General features: G+C 32.3%; 1 protein-coding gene across 5 annotated transcripts in view; it reads left to right on the top strand.

Annotated features, from left to right (window-relative positions):
• The window catches only part of ZMYM4 (zinc finger MYM-type containing 4), a 139,760-nt gene that overhangs the window by 23,756 nt on the left and 94,562 nt on the right, over window positions 1-21,442 (top strand). For 4 of the 5 annotated variants that reach the window (XM_074217506.1, XM_074217505.1, XM_074217503.1 and 1 more), the window contains exon 2: window positions 16,892-16,937. In XM_074217506.1, the coding sequence (XP_074073607.1) occupies window positions 16,892-16,937 (46 nt within the window). Of the gene's footprint in view, window positions 1-7,487; window positions 13,164-16,891; window positions 16,938-21,442 lie in introns of those variants that run through there. The other variant, XM_074217507.1, reaches the window with a different exon arrangement.

Below are 21,442 nucleotides of genomic sequence, written 5' to 3' on the forward strand. Positions count from 1 at the left end.
TTCTCCTTTTGGGAAGAAATTACTTCAGTCATCACGTTTTTATTTAGTGATTAAATTTTTGTATTTTTAAGTTTTATGTTGTATTTGTAAATGACATTGTAATTTTATAAGCAATTGAAATTGTTTTTTAAAATTTGTTGAGTACTGTGCATTAGTATCTTTAACTGTAGTCCCAAATTGGAGATCCTTATATATTTCTACTTTACTTTCTTTGGATTGGACACATATAGTTTATATATAATTTCAATCTGAATCTAACATTTTTTTGTGTAAAGTTCCCAATAGTGTTTACTGTGATTGAAAATGGTCAAATAGAAAATTTAGACTTAAAATCACTTTAGCCAAATATGTAAAGCTGATCTCATAGTTTTCCAGCCACTGTTTTGTCACCTTTACAGCTCTTGAAGACTAATAAATGTACATTAGTTACAGTGCTCTTAGCATTGCATTACATAAAATTTCCATGTAATATGAAAAAATTAAGGTTTATCATTAAGAATCAAGTTTTTTTGTTGCTTTTTTTTACTTTAACAGGTAAAGATGGAGTTATTTGGTACATTTATTATAACTTTCTTTAAAAGAATCCTTCAAAATTCTATTAATGTTATAGAAGTATTTTTTCCTCCTTCCTTAAAACGGCAATGTCTTCTCTCATTTTGTGGTTTAAAAAACTGGGAATTTTTTTTTTATAGTTATTTTTGCCCTTTTGTGATCCCATTCAGGTTTTTCTTGGCAGAGATACTGGAATGATTTGCCATTTCCTTCTCCAGCTTATATTACAGATGAGGAAACTGAGGCAAACTGGGTTAAGTAGCTTGCTCAGGGTTACTCAGCCAGTGAGTGTCTGAGACCAGATATGATCAGTCTTCCTGACTGTAGGCCCTGGGACCTTTTCAGCTGTTTCACCTACCTGCCTTTGAGGGTAGGCAATATTATTCTCATCTACAGATGAGCAAATTTGAGGCTGATGGAAGGTAAGTGACTTTCCCAGGGCCACACAGCTGGTTTATTATAGGCTTATTTAAACTTTTTATTACTGAATTTGATTTAAATCTGTATTTTAACTGAGGTTGGTCATGTGTTTCTGGAAGTCTTTGTGTTGTTTTAGAAATAAATATGAAAGCAGCCAAATTCGTTTAAATACTTTGCCCCACAGTGACAGTAATGTAATAAAGTCCTCAACTACTGCCCAGCAAGTCAATGGTTATAGGCAGTTAGCCGAAAAACTGCTAGGGGGCTCTGTAGAATAAGACAGAGCTGGCTTTTGTATAGAACTCTATGGTTCCCTTCCACCCTCTCCAGAACTGTAGCTCTTTTAAATCTGATACTCTATGGCTCTCTTGATCTCTAGAGGGTTCTCTTCCTGTTGAAAGCTTTTCCTGTTGCAGGTATTTTGCAGTCTGGCTAGCTCTTTGTTGTTCCTGTCCCTATTAATTACATAGGTTACTTTTAAGGTAGGCAAAATTTTTTTAACTTTTTTGCAAAAGGTATCCAGTAGATTCTAATGGATTAATTTTTAATCATTTATATTGTGAAATTTTAAATGGAGAGGGACATGTTGATTGGTTGCAGTAACTAATGACCCCTTTCCATGTCATCACATGCTTAGTTAGGGAGCAGCAATCCAGAGATGAATTTTTTTATCTAAACAAATTGTAAAGCACCCTTTTTTGTTGTGGGAACTTTTCCATTGTACAAATTAAAAATGGAAAGATAAGAGCTTAATTTTAAAACCTGAATTTATGATTGTAAATAAATCTAGGGACAATTGTTATCTTTTTAGTTAAAAGACTAAATTTAGGCAACCCTTGATTTAATGAAAGCTGGAAAAGAAACTTGCAGATTTTTTTCCTTGGATTTCCCAATTGGTATTCCATTTACTATATTTTCTTTTTTTAAAGTATTTTTTAAATGTTTTTATTGATGTCTCATTTTTTATATCACCATAGTTTCTTTGCAGCCTCCGTTTTACTTTCCCTCCCAGAAAAAAAATTTCCTATAACAAATAATATTTTTAAAAGACAAATGAAGGGGAAAAAAAGGCATGATCAGTAAACGCAAAAAGCATACACACACACACACACACACACACACACACACACACACATAAATGTGCTTTTCTGTGGATCTTTAATTTCTGTAAACAGATATATTGAAAGTATCTTTTACTATCTTTTGAGTCATACTTGTATTTACAACTTTGTATTATTAACTTTTTTATTTTTTTAACTGCAGTTCTTTTTTTTTTTTTTTTTTAGATTTGTTTTCAAGGCAATGGGGTTAAATGGCTTGCCCAAGGCCACACGGCTAGGTAATTATTAAGTGTCTGAGGTCGGATTTGAACCCAGGTAATCCTGACTCCAAGGCCGGCGCTCTATTCACTGCGCCACCTAGCCGCCACTGCAGTTCTTTTCATTTACATCATTGTATATATTTTATATTTGCTTTTTGTTTATATTGTAATCATTATGTCTAAGCGTCTACTTTATTCCCTTTACATAAATACATGTGGGGGTGGCTAGGTGGCGCAGTAGATAAAGCACTGGCCCTGGAGTCAGGAGTACCCATTCAGGTCTCAGACACTTAATAATTACCTAGCCATGTGGCCTTGGGCAAGTCGCTTAACCCCATTGCCTAGCAAAAACCTAAAAAAAACCCCAAAAACCACGTAAATACATGTGGAATTTTCCATGCTTCTTGAGTCATCAAATTTATCATTTCTTAGAGCATAGTAATATTGCATTACATTCATGTACCAGTTTATTTAACCATCTTTCAGTTGATAGGTATCTACCTTGTTTCCGATTTTTTACTATCATAAAAAGTGATACTATAAATATTTTTTCATAGCAACTTCTCCTTGTAGTGTAAGTCTAGTGATATAAACCCTTGAGACAAAGTAATAGAATCTCTGGGTCACAGGATATGGACATTTGGTTCATTTGTATAATTTCAAATTGTTTTTCCAAAATTGTTCTAATTTTTATAGCTTCACCAACAATGCACTGGTATACCTCTTCCGACAAATCCTCCAGTCTGGTTTGTTTTCTAGGTTTTTAGAGAGGAATTGTGAGTGAGATCCTGTATTTCTTTTTGCTAGTCTTTATTTTGGCTTTCTACCTCTTAGCACTTGCTTTATTTAAAGTGACAAGACAGATGCAGATTTGAAATCTGGAAACCATGAATTCACATCCTGCTTTGTCACTTAATAATTGTGAATCCTGGGAAAATTGCTTAACTTTTATGAATTTCAGTTTCCTCATCTCTAAGGGGTAACACAAGGTATCTATCTCACAGTGTTGATAGTGAAAAAGAATGTTAAAAATGCATTTATTTTGTATCCTAAAAATAGTATGTTTTATAGAAAAACATAATAGGTGGTATAAATACAAAAGATAAAGTACGTGACATAATTGTAAAGCTTTATAATAATATTAGTATTATTTTGTGATGATTTGTTAGCTGAAGGCCTATACTTGGCAAAATTTTTGATAAGTTAAGCCATCATTAAATTTTAATTATTTAAAAATAAATATCCTTATTTAGTATTCATATAGGAAAAACCCAATTCAAACAAGTTTTTATATTTTAGGTTTATAATTTACCCTTGATGACTTGTAAATAATTGCTGTATTTTCAAGCAATTTAAGTAGAGTATCTTCTAACAGAATTGGTTCTGGTTCATTTTCCTCGGTTTGAAAGTAATTCAGTTGCTATATGGCATGTTGGGTTTTTTCGTTGTAATTCAGAGAACTATGCTATTTTAGAACTCATTTGCAGAAAGGTTTTTTTTTGGTTTTGAAAGTTTTCCCCCTTTTCTGCTAAGAACTACTGAAATATATTTTAATCTAGGGGAATTTAAGAAGCGTTGTCAGTCCTACTGGCCCCTTTAATTAGAATGAATGACTAGTAATGTTTTTCTTGTTCTAAGAATTTAATCTAGCACTGTAGTAATATTACATTTCCCTAAATCCTGAATAGAATAAAAAGGAAAAAGAAAAATTATTTCTGTTCTAAAGATATCATTTGTTAAATTTATAAAAAATATTTTGTGCTTTCAGTTTAATTTGGGGGGTTTTTTCAATTTTGAAAAATAGCTGTGACTGCTGCAAGTTTTCTTAACTTCATTTTCTGTCTTTTTAAGAAATCTTTTGAGTGATGCAAAAACTCAAGCAGTATGGCAGAAATTAGGTATAAACCAACATTTCACAGCTTATAACCATGTAAACCCCAAATGGATTCACAACTTAAATATAAAATGTCATGTTACAAACAAGTCAAAGGCTCAAAGGAGGAAATAATTTTTTGTAAGGAAGAATTCATAATGAGATAAGGGACAGAGATATTTACAGAAGATAACAAACAACTTTTATTATATAACATTGAAAAGATTTTACACAGACAAAACCAATGAAGCTAAAATTAGCAAGGAAACAGGGAACTGGAAAAATTTTGCAAGAAATTTCTCTAATGAAGGTTTGATAGCCAAAGTTATTTAAGAAACTTATGTAAAAAAAAAAGAAACTTATGTAGATTAAATATAAGTTACAGCCATTCTCTAATACTCAAATAGTCTAAGGGAATGAAGAAGCAGTTCTCAAATAAAAAAAATCCAAGTGATAGGGAAAAAGTGTTTCAGATCACTTTCTTCTCACTTAATATTTTCCCTCAATTATATGCAGTTTTCAACATTCATTTTTCTAAGATTTTAAGTTCCAAATTTTTCTCCCTTCCCCTCCTTAAAACAGACAGCAGTCTGATGTTATATATGTACAGTCATTAATATTTTCACGTTATGTTTTGAAAAAAATGAGAACAAAAGAAGAAAACCATGAGAAAGAAAAACAACAACCAAAAAAAGGGAAAATAGTATGCTTCGTTCTGGAAAGTCCATGGTTTTTTCTCTTGATGTGTATAGCATCCTCCATCATGAGTCACCTGCAACTATCCTAGATAACTCTTTACAAAAGGAATGCAAAATAAAACAATTCTGAGATTCTACCTCTTAACCTTCAGATTCCAAAAACCTCTTAACCTTCGGATTCCAAAAGGAGACAGAAGTAAAAAATGATAATTGTTTGACACTGGGCACTATTGATGGAGCTGTGAATTGGTTTTGCTATTTTTGAAAGTAATCTGGAAGTGTGGCCAAAAGAAAATCTCTAAAACTGTGAATATTTTTTGATGTAGTGATACAACAACTGCAAGAAAGATCAGAGAAAGAGGATAAGGACCACCAATATTCTCAAAAATAGGGGCGGCTAGGTGGCATAGTGGATAAAGCACTGGCCTTGGAGTCAGGAGTACCTGGGTTCAAATCCGGTCTCAGATACTTAATAATTACCTAGATGTGTGGCCTTGGGCAAGCCATTTAACCCCGGTTGCCTTGCAAAAACCTAAAAAAAAAAATTCTCAAAAATATTAATAGTATCTGTTTTTGTGGTGCTAAAGACTAGTGTCTAAAATGATCTTCATTCATTGAGAAATTGCTGAAAAAAGTATAGTTTTGTACTGGATTGATGTTCCTTATCAATGGTGAAAGAGTTTTCACAGAAACCTGAGATGACTTGCATGGACTGATAAAGCACAAAGTGAGCAGATTTTTAAAAAAACCAAAAACAAATTTGAAAGATTTAAGAATGTGGTTGGGTTTTTTTGGCAAGGCAATGAGGTTAAATGACTTACCCAAGGTCACACAGATAGATAATTAGTAAGTGTCTGAGGTCACATTTAAACTCAGGACTTCTTGATTCGAGGGCCAATGCTCTATTCATTGTGTCACCTAGCTTCCCCTGTGGTTAAGTTTAGTGACTAATCAAGATCCCAGAGTTCTTATGATGGAAAGCACCCACCTTCTAATGGAGAAATGATAGACCAAGATGCAGAATAAGAAGTATGTTTTTGGACTTGGCCAGTGTAGGATTTTATTTTACTTCACTACGATGTATATTTGTTACAAGATTTTTTTTCTTTAGCAGTGGTGGGAATAGAATGGAGAAGAGAAATAATACAAAGAAGAAAGTCATTAAAGCTTTTTTCTTTCCCTAATGCACAAAAGAATAGCCAGAAGGAATCAAAGACAAGTAGGGCAGCCATTAAAAGGAAGTTGTATGTAATAAAGTTCAGTGCTTGTATGGGCAAACCTTTTATTAAATCATATACATGGAACCATATATCTTACTTGGTTGTAAATTTACAATAGAAAGGTTTTTTAATTAAAAGGTTTTTTCTGATATTTTCCATACTTTCTAAAAAGACAGTAACAAACTTCTCAGAATCTTTCAATATTTCCAAGCAAAACATAAGGACTTGTGGGTCATCAACTTTGGTTATTTAGTTAGGATGCATTGACAGTCAAAATGCAGTGTGAAAACAGGCCAAATATGACATTCATCAATGGTATTTATTCATTTATGCAACAAAAATGTTATAAAAATTAGCTTAGTTAAAAACAAAACAAAAAATGTGATTAAGTTAAATATCATTTGTGTGCCCTCAGTGCCAGTGAGTTAAGACCAATATTGCATTTTGGCTTAAATATTTCTTTTGCATAGTTGTGTTACCACAGCCCTCTTTTTTATGATCTCTGACCACTGAATCCATTTGTATTTCTACACTGAAACTTCACTAATTAAAAATGATAGGGGTGGCTAGGTGGCGCAGTGAATAGAGCACTGGCCTTGGAGTTGGGAGTACCTGGGTTCAAATTTGACCTCAGACACTTAATTACCTAGCCGTGTGGCCCTGGGCAAGTCACTTAACCCCACTGCCTTGAAAAATATTTTTAAAAAAAGAATGATAGGAGAAGGAGGGGCGGCTAGGTGGCATAGTGCATAGAGCACTGGCCCGGGAGTCAGAAGTACCTGAGTTCAGATCTGGCCTGAGACACTTAATAATTACCTAGCTGTGTGGCCTTGGGCAAGCCACTTAACGCCATTGCCTTGCCAAAAAAAAAAAAAAGAATGATAGGCTGATCAGAATTAAAGAATTTAGAAAAAGAAAAGTTATTTCACTGAGGTACAAATAGCACTTTGGAACTGAAATAACTACATGATGAACTAGCTTTATGAAATAGATCATTGCTATGTTTTAAAATTTTGTATTGATATCATTTGTTTTTACATCACCTGTGTTTCATACTACATTCCTTCTCTTTACTCTCTCAGAACTGTTCTGTCCTGTATAATAAAAATCTTCTAAAAGAAAGGAAAAAATTCTGCACATCTCACCAACCTATCAAAAAAGTCTAATGTGATAGATAATGCAGTATACTCAACTGTGATCCCAAGGCCTACAAAGAAGTGGGAGAAAGATGCCTTATCACAGTTCCCCCACTTTGAGGCCTCATTAATAACGTTGGTTTCTTTCTACTTAGTGGTCAAACTTCTACTATGTTTAATTATCATTTTAAAAGATGCTATTGGAAAGTTTTTTAATTTCTTCAGATGCAGATTTCTGATTTTTAATGTGGTTTACATGTTAAATTTGTAACTTCTGAGTTTCCTTAATTGGAAAAGATTATGAAAATTGAGATGATTTTTTTCAACTGTATATCTTTTAGGAATGTGTGTTTATTTTTAAGGTTAAAGTTAATCTTCTACCAGCTGCATTTGCTGACAGTGCTTCTTAAAGATCTTAGAGACTGGAAGAACATTTTTAAAATTGTTCAAAAGTTATTCCTGTCGTATTTTGGTAGAGATATCTTGACCTTACTTTTCTATGTATTTTACTTTGCTAACCTGTCCCTGTTTTGCAAGGATAGAGGCTTAACACCTGATTGGTTGCAAGGTCATGAACTTTAACCATAGAAGCCTAGGAATTGCTATCTTGGTGAAGAGAGAATCTGATTTGTTGATTTACAGAACCTTAGGATGATATTTATTGCTATAAGTAACATAGGATATTTTGTACATGGTCTTTGATTTTTCTAATTGACTGGTTGGGTACATTGTCTTTCCTAATTGGTGTATGTTTATTGACTGGTGGGCATTGTGTACCATTAAAAATTGTATAGACATGAGACCAACAAATATTAAGTGATTTACATTTCAAAATATTATGTTTCATGCTTTTTCTGTTAAAGTGCAAGTAAATAATTGAAGTTTGCATTATTTTTAATGAAGAAGAAATTTATAAATTTATCCAGAAACTATTTAACCATTTTAATTAGAGCTGAAATTGAATAAAAGTAAGGAAAAACAATATATCTTAGTAGTTTTGTGATGGAAAATAAGCATCTCATTGTTAGGTAGACTTCCTTCAAAAAATTCCTTTTTTATTTTTCAAAAGTAATAATAGTAGCCTACACTTAAGTAAACCTTTTAAAATATTTATAATGTGTTTTACATATATTATCTCATGTGATCCTCACAACAAATCTGGATGCTTCCATTTTACAGATTAGAAAACTAAGGATAAAAGAGATTAAATTGTAAGGCTCATACATTGCTGAGCCAAGAATAAAATTACCCAAGGTCTTTTGACTACAAATCTAATCCTCTTTTTACTATATCATGCTTCTTAGATGTGTTTGTAAAAGCGTTGCCTTTTACAATATACTTTTATATAACTTATTATATTCTCTTCTAGTCTCTTTAATCTCTTTATGTCCGCATGTATTTTTAGTGAGTTATTTCTTGTGTGTGTGTCCCCCCCCCAGGAGCCATTTGGCCTATGTGACAGAAAATGTAATGATTTTATTTATTAAGTTCATGGAATTTTTTTTCTTTTTAAGAATAGGCTTCTAATAATCTTAATTTTTAAATATTTTATTTTTTTCTATCCTGAACTTAACAGAATCCAATAAAATAAGCTCCTCTGTATACAAAGTAAAGTAAGTAAAAGGATTTTAACATGAACTCTGAATCTTTATTACCTTATAACTTGGCTTTTCATTTTAAGTATGTGACAAATACAATTTATAAATTAAGATTCTGATAAATCTTTTTATAATCTTTCTGTGTAATGGTTTCAACTATCTGTATTAGAACATGCATGACAAGTCTGTAAGATCTCATAAGTAAAAATCTGTCTTAAATATTTTATTGTCAGCCCTGAATTTTATCATAATTGTGGTTACACGGGGAGTGATTTTTGGTTTAAGACTTGGGCAGCCCTTTTCAGCAGCTCAAAGTTTGTGTCATCTATTATGACTTTTTTTTGGTTTGGTTGTTGTTTTTTTTTTTTTTTTGCAAGGGGTTAAGTGGCTTGCCCAAGGCCACACAGCTAGTTAATTATGAAGTGTCTGATTATGGATTTGAACTCAGTACTCCTGACTCCAGGGCTGTTGCTCTATCCACTGTGCCACCTAGCTGCCCCTGTTATGACGTTTTTACAATACTTTTCTTTTTTTCTTTTTTTTTTACAATACTTTTTCAAAGAAAACATCATTTAACACATAGGCAAGTTGCCACCTCCTAGACTATTGACATTTTTAACCTCTGTTACATCTTTTGATTAAAATCATCCTTTTTTATAATTATTAAGTAACTAGTATGGTTAGGAAATGAATTGTTTATCAAAATGTTCTCCTTTTGTAGAGTTTTTCAGGGTTAATGAAGTATCATTTTTTAGAGAATTAGAATACAATAAAATAAGCTCAACACTGAAAGTGTTGATACTTCAGTACTGTTTTCATTGAGACTATCACAATACCTTAGGGTTATAGGGATCATTGTATAAACTGTACAGGTTCAGAGATTCCCAACTAAACATTTGCATAACAGAATTTAGAGGGGTATCCTACTCCCCCATTCCTAAGAAAACAAGTTGTTTTCTTGACTGCATGACAATCATTACAACTACATAAAAATCATAATACTTTGCAAAATTGAGCTTAAATACCGCAAGATTTATGAGAAAAATGGGGTTGAAGCACAACACTCAAAAACATTGTAAATAAAATAGTAACCCACTTTTTACATGTTACATGGTTGAGAAATTAATAAATACTGTGATAAAATAATAGCAGCTTTGGGCTGCTGCTTGTCCTATTCCCCAATTCCCAGGAACTTTGGGCTGTCAAAGTCAAGGGCTTCTGGGGAGACTGGGCCTTTTCTGTCTGAAACTCCATCAAAGATGGAAGAAATAGAGAGGAAGAAGTAGGGAGGAATAGTATGTTTGTGGGGATTAGCTTTTCTTTGCCTTTAGCTCCTACTGTATCAGAAGCTTAACAATGAATATGGCATTTTATCCTGAAATAGTTTTAAGCTGGTTTGCTTGTGAAAATGGATGAATTGCAACTTGTGAATTATAAAGTAATTCAGTTTTCTGCGTTCTAGAGGGAAAAAATTGAGCATAAGCAGTTGAAGTGAAATTAGTATTATGCTTATATTTATCCCCCTAATATATCAATTGAAAAGGAACAGATTATCTTTTTTCAAAACAAGCAGATTTAACCTAGTTATTTGTCAATGGGTTCATGTTTGATCTAGGCTTCTGTTCTCTTGATGATTGTCCTTTATTCTCAAAGATCATGACATCAAGGAGGTGATGTAATGATAAGCACATGAATTGAATTGGAGTGAGGGGGGAGGCTAATGCTAAGTGACCAGCTTCACTTTCTCCTTCAGAGTTATCTGGGTCTGGTGGCCAGATATGAATCAGGAGGACTGAAGATGGCCCTGGATGCAATGCAATCAGGGTTAAGTGACTTTTTCAAAATTACACAGCTACACCAGCCCTGGAGTCAGGAGTACCTGGGTTCAAATCTGGTCTCAGACACTTAATAATTACCTAGCTGTGTGGCCTTGGGCAAGCCACTTAACCCCATTGCCTTGCAAAAAACCTGAAAAAAAAAAGAATTCACACAGCTAGTAAGTGTCAAGGATCTGAGGTTGGATTCCAACTCCCATTCTCCTCACTTCAAGGCCAGTGCCTTGAACCATCTAACTGCCCCATGTTCCCTTATCTTATATATTCAGTCACTTACAAAGTCATATTAATAATTTTCTTTGAAATGTCACCTTTAAAAATATTTCATTCTGTAATTGCTGTTAAAATCCCAATATACACCTTGTAAGCTCCTACATTACAATGCCAGCTGTTTAATTATCCCTAATAACTATCATTGTTTGCATTGTTTCCTTTTTGCAAAAATTTTCAGTGGCTCTGGGCTTGATTTTCCAACTAAAATTTCCTTATACATACTTAGATATGACTGTAGTCATGACTTTTGAACTATTCTTTATATAAATTAACTTCTTTAGATGGAGTTTGAGTTTTCCTTAACTGTTGCATGAATATTCTTTCTACATTACCACCTATCTGCCTTATGCCTTTTCTCTAACCTTCAATGTGCCTGCTTTCCCTATTCTTGTTTGGTTATCTTGCCCATGTTTTGAAGCTTATTTAACTTAGCTCTTTCCAGCTAATCCAATAAACAAATATACTAATAAGCAAGACATTGTGGTTACAAAAACAAAAATTAAATGAAAAATGGACTTTGTCTTTAAGCTTACATTTTATTTGAGGAAATTACATGTAAGTCAGTACATGATAATTCAAGGAGGAAAACCACATTTTACTGCTAGGGAAATAGGGAGTGGTTTCCTATTGGAGGTAGAGAATTGAACTTTGAAGGAAGTAAAGATTTCTAAGAGACAGAATGAATTTCAGACAGTAGGGATAGCTAAAAAGAAAGTCACCAAAGTTGGACATTGAAACCAGCCCTCATTGATTTCTCCAGTTTTTGATTTCTATAATCCTTAGTGTCTGAACCATTCATTTGGCATCTATCTGTCTTTCCCGACATAGAGAGAGAGAGAGAGAGAGAGAGAAATGAACTGTCTTCTTTATCTAGTGATGACCTCCCTGACAATCTTAACTCTCTAGAATACAGTCAGGAACAAGGAAAGAAGTGGAAAGGATTCTGAACAGCCCAAAGAAATGTCATGGGTAAACCACCTGTGATCACAGGAGATGCCTCTGTTGGTTACTCAGAGTTTATTACATTTCGTTTTAAACATATTTTCCCCAATTGGTTTAACTAGTTTCTGATCCCAAAGTCATTTAGAAATAGTGGATTAGAAGGCTGTCAGCTGGAGAGCAGTGGGCTAAGGTATTAGATATAGTGCTCAGTGGGATTTAGAAAAAAAATGGCTCTTAGTTTGTTATACCACTACTTATCTATATTACACTAGGCAAATCTCCTAACATCTGGCTGTAGCCTACTCATCTGTAAAATTAATAAACTGATTTTTATGACCCTTTCAAGTTCAAAACTCTCCAATATTATATGCAAGAACATAGTAAGGATAGTCAGATAAATGTAGAACAAACATAAGAACTGAAAAATTACAGAATCTCAATGAAGAGAACCTTCAATAGACAGACTTAAGGAATAAATTCCTGAAATCACTCACAGATTTAAACTCAAGTGAGGGTAAATGACTTGCACATTGCTAATAATTTATTAACCCAAGTCTTCTGGGTTCAAAGTTTACTGTTCTTTTTATTTATACTACTGAGTTCCTTTCTCTTTAGGAAAAAATTCCTTCTCAAATAGTTAGAAAGTTTTGACATTTATTTCATCAACCACTGATTACTTATGTGGGTAGTATTATAAAGTAGTACTTTCTTTTCCTTATGTTGGTGGTATAAATGGTATATTGACATATTTTGGAATGTAAACTCTTTGAAAGCAGTGCACCATGCACCATCTATAATCAAATGAAAAAATGCTCTAAATCACTTTTGATTAGAAAAATGCAGATTAAAACAGTTCTAAGCTATCATCTCCCACCTAACAGACTGACTAATATAACAAAAAAGGAAAATAATAAATGTTGGAGGGAATGTGGGAAAACTGGGATACGAATTCATTCTTGGAGTTGTGAACTCAGTTTTAGAGAGCAATTTGGAACTATGTTATAAAACTGCAATGTGTGTTTGCATACATATATACATATTCATGTATACATAAAATTTTATGTGTGTCTATAATGAGCATTGAACTTGGAATCAGAAGACTAAAATTTTAATTCTTGGTCTTCCATTTACTAGTATTATAATATGACAAGTGACTTAATCTTTCTGATCCTCAGTTTCCTAATCTGTAAAATGTGATTGAAATTAGTTCTCTCTGCCTCATGGAGTCCCTCTCTTTAAGATGAAGCTCAAGCACCTTTTACACAAAACTTTTGCTGATACTCGCACTCCTGACAGTAAGTTCCTTTTCAGACTTCTTTATATAGTACCACTGTATATTTGTACTTATTCATATTTAGGCTATATATGGTTTTTACATTTATATTTTTCTCAATTATATGTAAACAAAACTTTATTTTATTTATGTATTTATTCATTTATTTACTTGTTTTGCAAGGGGATGGGGTTAATTGACTTGCTCAAGGTCATATACAGCTAAGTAATTATTAAGTATCTGGAACCGAATTTGAACTCAGGTCCTCCTGACTCTAGGGCTAGTGCTCTATCCACTGCATCACTTAGCTGCTCCAAATAAAATTTTTAAATATTTGTCTTTGAGTTCTAAATTCTTTCCTTCCCCTCCTTGAGAAGGGAAGAGCTTTGATTTAGATTATATAAATACAGTCTCTGAAAACATTTACATATTAGCCTTGTTCCAAAAATAGATACAGACAAAAATAAACAAAAAATGATAAAATAAAAAGTACCCTTCAATCCTATTCGAATCAGTTCTTTCTTTGGAGGTGGATAGCAGTTTTCATGATAATATTTTGGATAACTGTCTTACTGAGAATAGCTAAGTCACTTGAAGTGGATCATCATCCAATAACGCTATTATTATAAACAATGTTCTCATGGTTCTATTCATCTCACTTTGTAACATTAATGCAAATCTTTCTAGGTTTTTCTGAAAGCATCCTAGTCATTATATGTTATAACAGAATAGTATTCCATCATAATCATATATACCACAACTTGTACAGTCATTCTCCAATTGATGAACTTTCCCTCTCGAATTTCTAATTCTTTGTCCCCACAGAAAGAAATGCTACAAATATTTTTGCACACATAAATGCTTTTCCATTTTCTTTTATCTCAGTTGGGATACAGACAGAGTGGTGGTATTCCTGGTTCAAAGGATATGCACAGTTTTTAACAGTTTCAAATTGCTGTCCAAAACTGAGTTCATAACAGTGCAGGAGCATTCCAGTTTTCCCACATCCCCTTGAATAATTATCATATTTCTTTTTTGTCATATTAGCCAATCTGTGATAGATGGGAGCTATGCCTGGAGTTGATTTAATTTGCATTTTTCTAATCAAAAGTGATTTAGGCCATTTGTTTTTATTTGACTATAGTTAGCTTTTAGTTTCTTCTGAAAACTGCCAGTTCATATCCTTGAATTATTTATCAATTGGGTAATAGCTCTTATTTTAAGAAATTTGACTCAGTTCTCTATATATTTGAAAAATGAGGTCTTTATTGGGAGACTTGCTGTAACATTTCCCTCCCCATTTTCCTGTTTCCCTTCCAATTTTGATTGCATTAGTTTTGCTTGTCCAAAAACTTTTTAGTTTGATGCAATCAAAAGTACATATTTCGCATCTTCTCTCTCTTTTTTGTTATAAATTCTTCCTTTCATAAATCTGACAGGTAAAATATCTCATGCTCCCCAATTAGCTTATGATATCACCCTTTATGTCTAAATTATGTACCCATTTTGATCTTATCTTATGACAGTGTGTGAGATATTGTATACCTCTTTTCTGCTTTCTATAATTTTCTTATCACTTTCTGTCAAATAGTGGTTTGGTTTTTTGTTATTTTGGTTTTTTTTGTCCCACATCTTGGATCTTTGGGTTTGATCTTTGAGTTTAGATACTCATGGACCATTTTACGAATATTTAGTACTGTTTATTTATGTATATGTATAATTTTATAATTTATGTATTTGTAGATTCCTACATTAGAGTGCAAGTTCCTTATGAGGAGGGATTAATTTTTTCTTTGAATTTGTAATCCCAGAGCCTGATGTAGTATTTGCTTAATAAAGAATAATTGATCTATTGGTTTTTTCTACTGCAACTTGAGCTTCTTGAGAGAAGTGACTGTTTTTGTCTTTGTGTCCCCAGAACTTAGCACTGCACCTGATATAGAGTATGCCCTTAAGAAATGTTTGTTGAATGATTGTTGACTGTAGTACCATGTGCTTTTCAGTGTTACAAGAATCAGAAGAAAAATGTTGAATAGCACTTTATAAAGCTGTAAGGGCTACATATATGTAAGCTAGTGTTATGGTAGTATGAGATTAAATAAATAGATTAGCAAAGTTGAAATACAGTTTAGGGATGAATAGCAGGAAGTTTGTTTTTTGAAAGCCCCTTTAACCAAGATAAATTTTATAACATTTTATTTTTTAATAAAACCAAATGCTTAGTTTTATATATTCTTTCTCAGAAATACTTATAGGTAGACTGTAATAATAACTTATTCTTGATTTAACTGTTTAATTTTTCTTTAATTGTGTGTATGTCTTGAGATTTTATGAAATCAATTATATTTTAATTAATCTATTTTTCTAAATAATTTAAATTATTGTAGTAAATTAGATTTTTTTTATTAAAGATATTATTAAATTAGATGCTTTTACTAGTTATACTATGCCTCCTAAAGCATTTTGGTTTATCCTTAGGAGTATTTTGGATTAAATACAACATAAAAGTTGCAGTACATTGACATAGAATATTCACTGACCAAAACCTGAATTTGAATTTGAAGCATAAAATTGTATCAGATTAAAGGAGAGAAATCTTTAACCTTAGAAAGGGCGCTGAGTTTGAGCCTTAGTTTCACTTAATATTTGTTATACTGAGCAAGTAATTTATTCTCACTATACCTCAGTGTCCTCATTTGCAAAATTTTAGGATTGGACTAATGATTCTTGTAACTAAATCTTAGTCTCAGTTTATAGATTAGTAGGTGAAACATTAAAGAATAGCTATTTCTTCATTGCCAGGGGGTGTTAGTTAAAAATTGGGGAGAGGCGCTTGATTAATGTCCATAGATGGGCAAGCGGTACAGTTTCTAAAATGGAATTTCTTAATTTGTGCTGAAATGGGCAAAGGATAGTCTTAGAAGATATCTTTGGCTAGTTAATGGCTACTGAAATAAATTTGATAGGGTTAAGTGTGTTTCCACTCAATTATTGAATAACTTTTAAAACATTTAATAGTACTAATTCTTAATTGGTTGGTGTAGGCAATTAGCTAGAAGTTATAAAAGGTCATTGTAGTTTATTGTACATTTTATAGAAATGGAAACTGAGGCTGAGAGAAATGACCTCTTCAGGGTCACTTAATGAAAATCCCTCAAAAGGTATTATAAGAATTAAAATAAATTTCTGCTGTTACTAAGTTCTGATATCATTTGTAATATACATCAAGTTCTAGAATGTTAGAGGCAGGATTTGATTTAGAGAATGGTATAGTTGAAATGAAGGGTAATGTTTCTATTTTGTTAAAAATTGGTTATCCTAAAAAACATCATTAACTGTTCTTAAGTATGGTTCTTTGTGTATATTTTTCAGCGCCTAATTTTGAGTTATTTCTCATGAATATTAGGAACTTGCGTAAGTCTGTTTATCTTTGACCTTGCCATTCCCATTTAACTTTTTATTGCTCTGTTTGAAAGTAACATTTTTTAAGGTATTTTATAGAAATAGTTTTTCATTGAGAGGATATATTAGCAATAAGGAATCGAATACTATGATTGTTTCCCCTTTAAATATTGTCTCTTTAGTTTTTAAAATAACCACATATAAAAATTATTTTGTATTTTAACACATTGGGTTGAAAAAGACAACCCCCTTTTGGGGGGGGAGGGATGATTCCAAAAGACATGATAGATAACCAGGTAACCAGATGAATGAATTTCTATTTTCTTTCTTTTTTGTTTTTTTATATAGTTTGAACAGAAGGCTGGTGCAGTTTTTGATGAAATTGCAGATAAATGTAAGTAATATTTTTTTAAAAAGTCTTAGTTCAAATAGATTTTAAGAAGTAAATTAGCTTAATTTCTTAATTGATAAATCTATATGTAGCTTATTAGTATAATGAGAAGCTTTACCTGTTATTACCGCTTTTATTAAAGCAGTTTAGTTGGTTTAGGTGATAAGCAAATTTTATGATTAATATTTATAATTTATTATCTATAATAAATTTTTGTTTAATTGATTAAATATATTTGCCAAGCCATTTCGAATTCAGGATGGTAATATTTTGGGGAGGTGTGGATAGTTTGGAATGTCTTGCAGTTTGCTAAGTCTGGATAAAGGATCTTTATTATTACTTAAATATTTGTAAGCTAAAAATTAAAAGATCATAGGGTTATCGATTTAGCTAACAAGCTTTTGTAAAATGCTTACTATGTGCCAGTGCTGTGCTAGATATTGGTATACAAAGCAAAACAGAATTGTAAAGGCCCTTAGTGGCCTCCAAGTCCAGTTTGTTTTGCAGATTAAGAAACAGAGGCTTAGAAAGGTTCATTGACTTGCCCAAAGTCACACAGCTAGAAACTCTTTTAAGGTAGAGTTTGAACATCTTCCTGATTCCATGTCCAGCACCCTATGCTGGATAATTATGCTTCTTCTTCTTCTTTTTTTTTTTTTTTTTGAGCATAAACTTATGAATTGTAGCATGTTTTTAATTAAGTTTCAGATAGCAGTATAGAAGGATAGGGGAAGAAAGATTTATACAATAAAATATTATGACATTAGAATTTATTTTGGGGTAAGACTGCAATTCTATAGAGATAGGAAAGGGAAAAAAATGGAAGAACCGAAGGAAAATAGAAGTTTATAAAAGATTGAACTTTGTTCTCTTGAAACTTGAAGTAGCATCTTTTTCTTGTCCTTTACTTGAGTTATAAATATATAGTAAGTAGATTCACAGACTTATTTTATGTCTCTCTTCCTAAATACTTGATCGTCAGCAGCTTAGTTTTCTACATGTTTTGAAAATATGTGACTTTTTTTTTTTGCAGCCTCAGAGAAATCTTTTTTAAATTACCCATCATTCAAGGACCCTATGAAATCAGTCTCCTTAAATCAGAAAACAAAATTGCTTCCCTGGAACCTCAGGATATCCAGACAGTTTCCTAACCTCTAATAATCTCTTTTAAAAAAATTCTATCTGACGTAGAAACCACAGATTATCAGTTGTGATTCAGGATTTGAAACCAAATTAAATTGTGAAACCAGTTTGATCTCTTTGTAATTCTATCTTGAGGAATTAAAGAAAAACAGACCATTTAATCCTATGCTATAAAAATCACATTTATTTTTTATGTAAATAATTACCTTATTAGGGGTTAGATAAAAAACTTTGGGAGCAATCATCCCCAAAGCACTTTATTGCTAGTGCTTTATCCATGTGTGCTTTACATACAATAATGTAACTCTCAGTTACAATAAAGTGGACAGATATCGAGACATTATTTTGGAAATTATTTTGATCCTCATCAAAAGAAGATGAAGAAATTGAAGACCTAAAGAACTTAAACCAAACAGATTAGGTGTTAAAGGTAAAATGCCTTTTATACGTGTTAGTAACAAAAACCATTATGAGCCATAATTATTGGTGTATCATAAAATGATAATTTATTTATGTATCTGCAGGAAATGTATTCAGAGTTCCAGTTTGGGATGTCAAGTGAATTTTTTTGAGGAGGGTTAAATAGGGTTTCTAAGTCAAGAAAGAAAGTGAGAACAGTGAAAGTGCTGTAAATGCAGCTCTTGGGACTATCCATGAATACATATTTGAATGGTCTTTTAAAAATTTTGTTGATTCTTCAATTACATATAAAGATAGTTTTCAGCAATCTATTTTTGGTAAGATTTTTGAATTTCACAGTTTTCTCCCTCCCTTCTCATTTCCCTCCCCCCTGGCAAAAAACAATCTAATATGGGTTATACATCTATAACTGTATTAAACACATCATCATCATCATCATTGTTATTAATCCTGTATGGAAGAACAATCAATTCAAAAAGGGAAAGAAAAAAGCATGAGAGGGGGAAAAAATAATAAAAATTGAAAATAATAAGCTTTGGTCTGCATAATTTCCTTATCTGCATGTGAATGGTATTTTCCCATTACAAGTTCTTTAAAATTGTCTTTGTACTGCTGAAATGAGGAAGTCCATCATAATTGGTCATTACATATCTGTGTAAGTATTGGAATGTCTGTTACATTTTTATAACTAACATAGTCGAACACTTCACTCTTATCTGATTTTACCAGTATATTACTATTTGGAGGCTAATCTTAACCTTCTGAGCCTTTTGACTTGTTTGAACCTACTAAAAGGAGGGTCTACTTAATGTTCTAGAGGTTTTCCTCCAGGTCTCTGTATTTTTTCTAGGTAAAGTGCAACATTGTGGCTATTTTTCTTTTCTCCCTTGTTCTCACTATATGATAAACCCAATTCTTTTTCCTGACAGTTCCTCTCTTTATTCTTTTACTAGTACTTGTGAGAACATCCTTGTCATATTATTCTGGTCTCTTTTCTTTGATCCTTTATCTCTTTTGCTCTTGGAGTCACTTCTAGTATTTATTCTTTGAAGAGGGTGGTATTCTTTATATCATTTACAATCATAGGACATGTTTTGCATAATACTGCTGTCTGTTTAATAGGCTTTGTGATTAGGATAATGGAAACTTTTGATAGGGTTTGAACAATGAATTGACCACAAATTGAATCCTTCCCTTTAGTGTTTAATAGTTAAAATGTGTTTTCTTCAGTCTAAATAGGTCTTTAAAGGGTTTAGTTTATTAATTGATCTAAATCAGTCTGAGTCTCCCAATAAGTAAACTTTGAATTTTAGTTTAGTTTTATTGATGTTTTAAGAGTTTTGAAATTTTTTTGAATTTTTACACCAAAGCCGTTTCTTGATTTGCTCTCTAGACTCCTTCTTTGTAACAAAGAGAACAATCAATCAACACAGTTAATGAATGTCAGCATTTGCAACAGTGAGCATCCATAACATCCGCCAGATTGACAAGGAGAGAAATTTGTTGTATCATCCATCCTCTGTAACCTACATTAGTCATTTAACTTGAGTTCAGCTTCCTTTGAATGTAAAACAAACATTTTAAAATAAGTGTTTTGGAATTGTATTTTTTTATTGTCATATTGAACAAATGGTTTATATTGTTACCAAATAGCAGATACCAGGCAATAGTATTGTCTTTGATGCAGTGCTTTTTTTTTTTTGCAAGGCAGTGTTGTTAAGTTACTTACCCAAGATCACACAGCTAGGTAATTATTAAGTGTCTGAAATCGAATTTGAACTCAGGTTCTCCTGGGCCAGTGCACCACCTACCTGTCCTTGACTTAACATTTTACGTTATTCAAAATCCTACATTTCAGACTTATTTCTGTATCTGGAGTTGCAGTTGAGTTAGCATTAATTGTTCATGTGTCAGTTTTTTTATATTTCAAGCTGGTTCTTTCTATAAACAGCATCTTTTCTCTTCAGGTATGTTTAAATAGAAAGCATCTATGCCAAAAACTGATTTACAGATAGGATTCCTTTTGCATCTTGTGAAATAGAAAAGCTCAAATTCTTTTAATTTTTTTCTGAGTTCAAGATTTCTTATTCTTATGTTATCTAACTTAGTTTGATTGATATATATATACTGTTATGCATGATTTATGGAAGCAAAAAGGAGTCTTGGTCTATTCTTAAAATAGAGTTGTCATCTTTTAGATCAAAATTATATTTGCTAGCAATAGTTTCAGGCAAAATTAAAAAAACACATTAGTGGAAAAAAAACATTCTGGCTCTATCAAACTAGATAAACTTTGGTTTTACATTTTCCCCCTTTTGCTTTATATAATCCTCATAAAGAAAAGAAGCTACCCAGATAACTACTGACACAATTGCGTGATTTCTTTAATTTATCTTTCTTTAATTTGGAGAACTATGTTTTTAATAAGTATATATATGAAAAAATGAATGAGAGAAAACAAATATTCCATTAGGTAGGAAGAGGGAATGCGGGGGAGTCATCTAGGTGGTGCAGTGGGTAGAGCACAGGCCCTGGAGTCAGGAGTACCTGAGTTCAAATCCGACCTCAGACACTTAATAATTACTGAGCTGTGTGGCCTTGGGCAGTCACTTAACTCCATTGCCTTGCAAAAACCTTTTTAAAAAAAAGGAAGAGGGAATGGGAATAAACATTTCCATAGTGTCTACTATATGTCACATACTGTGCCAAGAGCTCTTGTAATGGAATTTTATTAATGTTTAGTCCATCCTGGTAGTAAGAATAATCATAACATAGTACTTAAAGTTTGAAAAATCATTTTATCATGGTGTGGTAGATTGTGCACTAAAGGATTCATTTTTCCACTCTTAGATTGTTGGGATTTTAGAAGTTCTGAGGATTATTGTCTAAAGTTTATACATTTGAAAGGTGTTGTGGACAAAGTACTGGGATTTTTAGGAGACCTG

Source organism: Macrotis lagotis, chromosome 1 (genome assembly GCF_037893015.1).
Source record: "Macrotis lagotis isolate mMagLag1 chromosome 1, bilby.v1.9.chrom.fasta, whole genome shotgun sequence".
Taxonomy (NCBI): Eukaryota; Metazoa; Chordata; class Mammalia; order Peramelemorphia; family Peramelidae; genus Macrotis; species Macrotis lagotis.